The sequence below is a fragment of the Crotalus tigris genome, unplaced genomic scaffold (assembly GCF_016545835.1).
Source record: "Crotalus tigris isolate CLP2741 ecotype Arizona unplaced genomic scaffold, ASM1654583v1 scf7180000017624.2573661763:2888555, whole genome shotgun sequence".
NCBI lineage: Eukaryota > Metazoa > Chordata > Lepidosauria > Squamata > Viperidae > Crotalus > Crotalus tigris.
The window spans coordinates 2,377,892-2,384,754 of record NW_024096519.1 but is presented as its reverse complement, the minus strand read 5'-3'; the positions used below and the strand labels follow the sequence as shown (position 1 = coordinate 2,384,754).

The 6,863-nt window shown below is 30.3% G+C and overlaps 1 protein-coding gene across 1 annotated transcript in view; it reads right to left on the bottom strand.

Annotated features, from left to right (window-relative positions):
- Positions 1-386: 386 nt before the first annotated feature.
- Positions 387-6,863, bottom strand: part of CRPPA (CDP-L-ribitol pyrophosphorylase A) — a 55,996-nt gene continuing 49,519 nt past the window's right edge. Inside the window, exon 10 of the mRNA XM_039332829.1 lies at positions 387-2,891. Within this exon, the coding sequence (XP_039188763.1) occupies positions 2,787-2,891 (105 nt within the window). The 3' untranslated portion in view covers positions 387-2,786. The remainder of the gene's footprint in view (positions 2,892-6,863) is intronic.

Here is a 6,863-nt window from a genome sequence, read left to right as displayed (position 1 = left end):
CCTTTAACATAAGATTGTGAGCAATGAAGTAAAGTTGGCAGAGACATATTTTTGAAGCTACATATGCTATTCAGTATTTTTGATTCAAGATTGTAAAATTTATACTCCAGTCAAATGTATGCTGCAGAACTCATTATTATCCTGTTAATAATATTAGTTTTATTTTGAATCAGTAGTCAAAGAACTGCACAAATCATTTCAGAAATCAAGCAACAGGTCTATAGATAACCTAACAAGATTATTTCCATTCTGCAAATAAGAAAACTACTTTTTGCTTCTAACACCATTTGTACAAAATTATTAACTTTAATTTATCATTTATTTAGTTAACCATTATTATCACATTTTTATATTCTAATGTTGATATTTAGAAAAGTTAAACTATCTTTTTATTTTTCTTTCCCTTTCCTTGAAAAGTTTGATCACAGTCTTGTCTTTCCAATTGACATCCTATGAATGCTTGACTCATAGGAAAATACAAAATTGTACACTTTCCTAGGAAGAACTCACAGAATTATTGAACATTCACCATATTATTTATTTGCTTTTAACAATTTGCATGACCTTCTTAGTATTGATTACATTCCTATTGCACTATTCAGAAGGAAGCTATAACATTTTCAGAAGAATTACTTGAAAATAGAATTTCTGCACCAAACTACTCTAATTGATCTATTAACTCTATCATAAATGGTAAATTTTAACTTCATGAAGCAAACAGCACCTAAGGGGATATTCAAGGTGTCAGTTTATAAGCATTTTTATTTACCTCAAGTATGTATGAAATAACGTAAGAGATGATTAATGATCTACTCAATCTCAAAGACTATGTGCATGAATATCCACAATAAAGTATAAAATTGCTTAATGCTCATCTAATATCAGCCAAACTTATTTAGTATTTTTACATATATTACATGAAATCATGCAGTTGAGGATCATAAATGCAATTGGAGTATGTTCATGCATACATAAGGGTATTAGGTTACAAATTATTCCATATGAATAATAAGGACAATAAAGTGGGCATTATATGATTTCTTAAGAGAACATCTTAATTTAAATAGTAGCTTATTATTAGTATTAAAATAATGTTTTCCACAAATAACATGTAGAAAATAAACAATGTATTAGCATTTAAAAAAAACATTTAAGCTCTTTCAATCCTTACTACTAATATTATAGAATTATAAATATGCAATTAAATGTTTAGCATTTATTGCTGAACACAAGTAGTACAGTAGTCAAGATGTTGACATAAAAACCATATAGTTTTCCTTCAGACATGAAAGTCAGGCTGGATAACTTTGGGCCAATCACCCTCTCAGTCCTACCCACTTTACAGAATTGTTGTGGGGAATAATATATATTCCCTCAACTTGTTCCAAAATAAAGGCTGGATAAAAATAAAGTAGTCTCTGCATAAAAAGGAGATGACCTAAGATAATGTCAGCCTTCCGGGTAAATCAGACAGGAAAAATACTCATATGAATTGATTCTACTATATTGTAAGGTTACATTAACAGAATGTTGCAACTTTAAAAGTATAAATATCCCACTGTCTCCTTAACTGCCTGTAAAAAAGATATAGAGACTCTTCTCTTTCTCTGCCCATTATGCAGCTATTGGCTATGCAGTTTATTTTACCATTTCCTAGGCAGCATTTTTTCATCCTATCTCCTGAGGTCTTTCTTACATTCCAGGACAGATACAAGTTAGCTGCTCTAAAATATGAAAATGCAAGGTTCTGGTTCCATTAGTTACAGAAGATGCATTCATGTGCAATGTCAAGCCCACAATCATGATCAACAAACCCTAACAGCTGGACTGATACAACTTGCTAGGCCAAAATAAAACAGAAAATGTTGAAGTGAAATATGTGAGCCTTCTTAACAGTCACTTGAATTAGGCTTTTATTTCCAGCTCAGGAGATTTACAGAGAGTTTTCTATGTGAGGATTTCTGATTCATTTTAATATAGAAGATCAGGATGCTCATGAAACGAAGAAAACTCTAGTAGTGGCAATACTACTACTACTACTACAGTACTATATTCTAGAATTTCATTTGGTGATGATGGAATTGTGTTTAATCCTATCATGTAAGTATTATTCTATAGTGTAACCTGTTTCATAAGTGTAATTTGTAGTACTTTGTTTTATTTTGCCCATACAACAGATCTTACTACTGTGTTCACAAAATACAATTTAGTCTTCCCCAATTTCTAAAATTCTCAATGATGTTTAAACATTACGGAAGCTGAAATCCAGGTCATCTGAGGTAAATCAGTTTTGGCAAGCTGATCTATCTCCATTATATGTTAGATGATATCAACTGTAGAGGCTACATAAAGCAAAACAAAGGTTGTAACGACACTTATATGGACCTTTCTATTTTGCTTATTTACAAAAACAGCAAAACTGTGAGCATATGACTATACAGTATTTCTATAAAATAACAGCTATATGCATTTTAATAAATAACTTCTGACAGCTTCCTAAATTTAGAGTTCAACAGAACCAGATTTAGAACCAGACTTAAAACCAGAATATTTCAAAAATACTCTTCACTTACATCTTGTTAAAAGTATTTTATTTAGCCCACTTCATAATACTCCTCGCAGCTCAAGGCACTTGAGACAACGTGCAACTGAATCTTCTGTATTTATTATAAATATATTTATTAAAATATTTTTATTTCATGCTAAATATATTAGTGACAAACACTAGTTTTTAATTGTTAAAAAAATCTGTACTTTCAAACACAAATAACTGAAAATATTATTTTTCATGCTACTAGAAGCTGACCAACAAATGCAGGATTTCGTTCTCTTATTAATATAGTAATAAGTGCAGCTGCTGAATCCATGGTCTCTTGAAGTTTTAGACTTTCCTGAAAGAAAAGGAAAAAATATTCAAGAATGAGATACATTTCTAAATATAAAAATTCCTGCACACCAGCAATGTTTGAAAGCAAGTCCATAATTCAATATTTCAGATCTGCATTTTGAATGTTCTTAGATTGACATTATCTATTGAAGTAACATTATTCCTTCTGAAGTCCAAATAGTATTTGCAACCTAGGACTGTATTTTTTCTAATTATTCTAGACTAAATTTTCTCATTTGAAAGGAATAAGCTTACATACAATAAATTATTAGATATATCAGAATAGGAAACATGCCATTTGTTGTTGACATGTTAAATATTTCACAGAATCATCTAGCAGCTGCCTTTTCTGCAGTTATTGCTGGCATTTTACATTCATGCTTATAGATGATATGAAATATTGTTACTCATTACCAAAACTTGAAAAGGAAGGATCTAGTAATTACAATCTCTCTTGTTATGTAAAATAATTGGATATTATTGAACTATTAATCAATTAATATTAATTAATAATTAATATTAATCAAACTATTAATACAGTTCAAAGTTTAATTAAACATTCCTGAGCTGTATTAATAGTTATTATTTAAATTGATGTTTTAATACATGCATATATCAGATACCACAATATATATTATAAACTGCAAATAAAATCTGAAAAAAAGAATTGACAAACCCTGCCAATATCATTAGTATAAATTCACATTACAAAGTTTGAATCTGTGAAAATATCTATCCATCCATCCATATCAAGTCCACACGGCTCCTCACACACATACCCATAGTATTTCTGACCCAGAGACCCCCTTGCTTCCTCACCCTGCTGGCCTTGGATTTGCAACCACAATTTCTCCCTGGCTTTCCATAAGCAAAATAAATTGGAAAGCCAGCAGAAATTTGAGAAAGGAGCAGGGGGAGAGGGAGAGAAAGAAGGAAGGAAGGAAGGAAGGAAGGAAGGAAGGAAGGAAGGAAGGAAGGAAGGAAGGAAGGAAGGAAGGAAGGAAGTTTTCTGATGCTCCCTGACAGCTTTCCACAAGGAAATTCAATGGGGAAGCCAGTGGACAGCTCTCGTTGCTTTTTTTTTTCCCCACCCATGGTCATTCTATTTTTCTATTTAGGTAAGCAAACATCTCTAAAACAATGATCCAATGGGACATGGGTTATCTAGTGATATATAGGCATTAAACATTTTTAAAACTGGGAACTATACTGGTGTCTTTAATTAAAAAGTGGCAAAATATATTAAAATATATTTTAATGCACATGCCCACAATGATTCTCTCCAAGCTGAATATATTTAAACTTCACAGTTTAAATATAAACTTTTGTTATCACATAACATTCATTCATCTGTCTTTAGGAACAATAATACATTAGAACTACTAATCCATAATCTATGCATCATGGCTTCTCAACTAAATTGCAGATCTGTCTGTTAGTTGGTTCAAATTAATTTTCAAAAGGAGAATAACAGGATTTGTTTTGTTAAATCACAAAATAATAATTATAATTATAGGATCTTCAAGTTTTTATTATATTTATGAAAACCAGCTATTGCTCTTTGTAGATCTGAGGAAACCAAAGCCCAAAGAAATATCAATTAAATATATAACTTTAAACCAAAGTGATTTCAGTGGTTGATTATGATGTCTGAGATTTAGATTAATGCATTTTTAAATTCAGTAGGAAGACAAAATTGATTTATACTTGCATTTATTTTGAGACTCGCTCCAATTATAATTAAACTAATTTATTTTTTTAGTAAAAATCCAGATAAAAATATTTATGATCTTAAAGTTATAAGCAATCTAAGCTGTAAACGGAATTACTAAAGTTGAAAATTTATGCTCGTATCCCTGAAAGTAAAATTTATTAAATCAGAGTAAATATATATGATCACACTAAAATGCAATTTATTTCCAAATATATACATGCATCAGATACTGAAATATATGGAACAATATGAACACTACATTTTCTATGCAATAGGCTATAATTCTCTGCTTACTTGGTAAAAAAAATGTACATGGAAACATTATTTTGAGAGAAATCTTTCTACAATTTAAAGATTGAAATATTATGTACTGACAAATCTTGTTTATATTTATACCACTATTCACATTACCAAAATCTTAAAGAGTGTTCGTTTCAATGAATACACAAAAGAAAATTACACTAAATAAACTAAGACAACTTTAAAACAAAGCCAAGAAAGACTTTTATGACAAGATTCCTTTTATTGAACAGTGATATTTCTGCCAAATAAACATGCTAATTCAGAGAGAACCCTCTCTGAATTAAATAATGGGATGCTTATGGAGTTTTTCTTTAGAATTGCTAATTATTCAATTCTTTAGCAGGGATTTATTCCTGAGCAAAACAGCTATTCAGCAATAACATCCTGCTTCTCTACACTGTTCTTCCAATTGCTAAATATAACAAAAGTATTTCCCAAATTTTTTTTGTCACATCTATTAATTCATTTCTTTGCTCTGTTCACGATTAGTGCTTTTTGTCATGGTTCCAAAAGAAGCAGCTTTTCAAAGAACTTTGAGGCCTTGTTTACCTTAAAGAATCCTTTTATTGCTACATAGCTTCCACACCTACATAATGAAGCCAAAAACTGAATACTCCTTCCCCTAATCACCTGTAACAAAGCATAACTCACTCCTTCATTTAACAGTCATCAATCACGTTCTCCAATTAGTTTGAAGTATGAACTTTTCCTCCTGTATCTCCTCTGGTTACAACTGACCTTGGAAATACTGTACTGAAATATTGTTATGGTTAACTATTCCCGAGTACATACTTTCCCCCCTCCCTTCTAACATGTCTGACTTTAACTCTAGAAGTGATACATAGGTTAAATAAAACATGTCTGCTTCTTCATATATTGTCAAGTAAGAATATCCAATGTTAGCAGCCATGACACTTTTAATTGTGATGAAAAATTTAATAAAGAATTTTCAAAATTGCTTTTTGAAGGAGTGTTGGTTTATGCTAAGATTTCATCATTAAAATTAACCAAGCTTCATGATTCAACTAAAAAGAATAATGTGTTTTACAAATTAAAACAGAAAACTGATATACAGCTCTCCATAATTTTTCTTCCCCCAAATATATTAGCTAACAAGTTATACCAGGAAAATTTCATAAAAGAAGATATAAAATTTGTTAATATATCACAGAATTATAAATGGCTTGCCCCTACAATTTCCAGTACATATACAGGCAACAAATGTATCAAGGCTGGCCATAATGCACATAATACATATTCTTCTTTTTTGCAGCATACTATATTGGCTTTAATTTGCATATTAAATCAATGCATCTGCTCTATCCCTATGTAGTTATGTTATGTATTAATATACATATTCTATTTGGGAAAAAGGAAAAAAAGATTGTTCTTCTACACATGCATAATCAGTAAAAAAATAGAGATAATGGGTGTAGCAACAACCTTATCCACTGAGGAAATTAGTGGAATTCATTGGGACTTGCTTGGGAAGACAGCTTAGAATTTATATGAGCTTCAAACTTCTATTGGGAATCTGTCATTTCTGGAAAATAAGGTGGCTACTATTTATATATTAAGTATATATATATAAATATATTTCACTGTATTCTTGTTCACTGAAAAATGCTTTGAACATCTGCATTGTCAGGATGCATGCATGAGCAGGTAAATGAATGTCTTATGTCAATATAAAGTGTTAGAACTTTGGCAATAAATTTATAATTATGAATTAAGACAAAATGAAGATCTATTACCTGTTACTCTAATTATATTAATAAAATCACTGTTGACTGATGAAGACATGTAATATTTATGCTTGAGGGTTAAGAAAGGAAAACTTACTGAAGGTCAAAATATTTGAGCAATTACATTTTGGTTGAGATTTTTACCACAAAGATAGTATAATTTGTTTTCCAAATTCTACTTGGATAACTTTTGTCATTCTTGAACATGAATCAG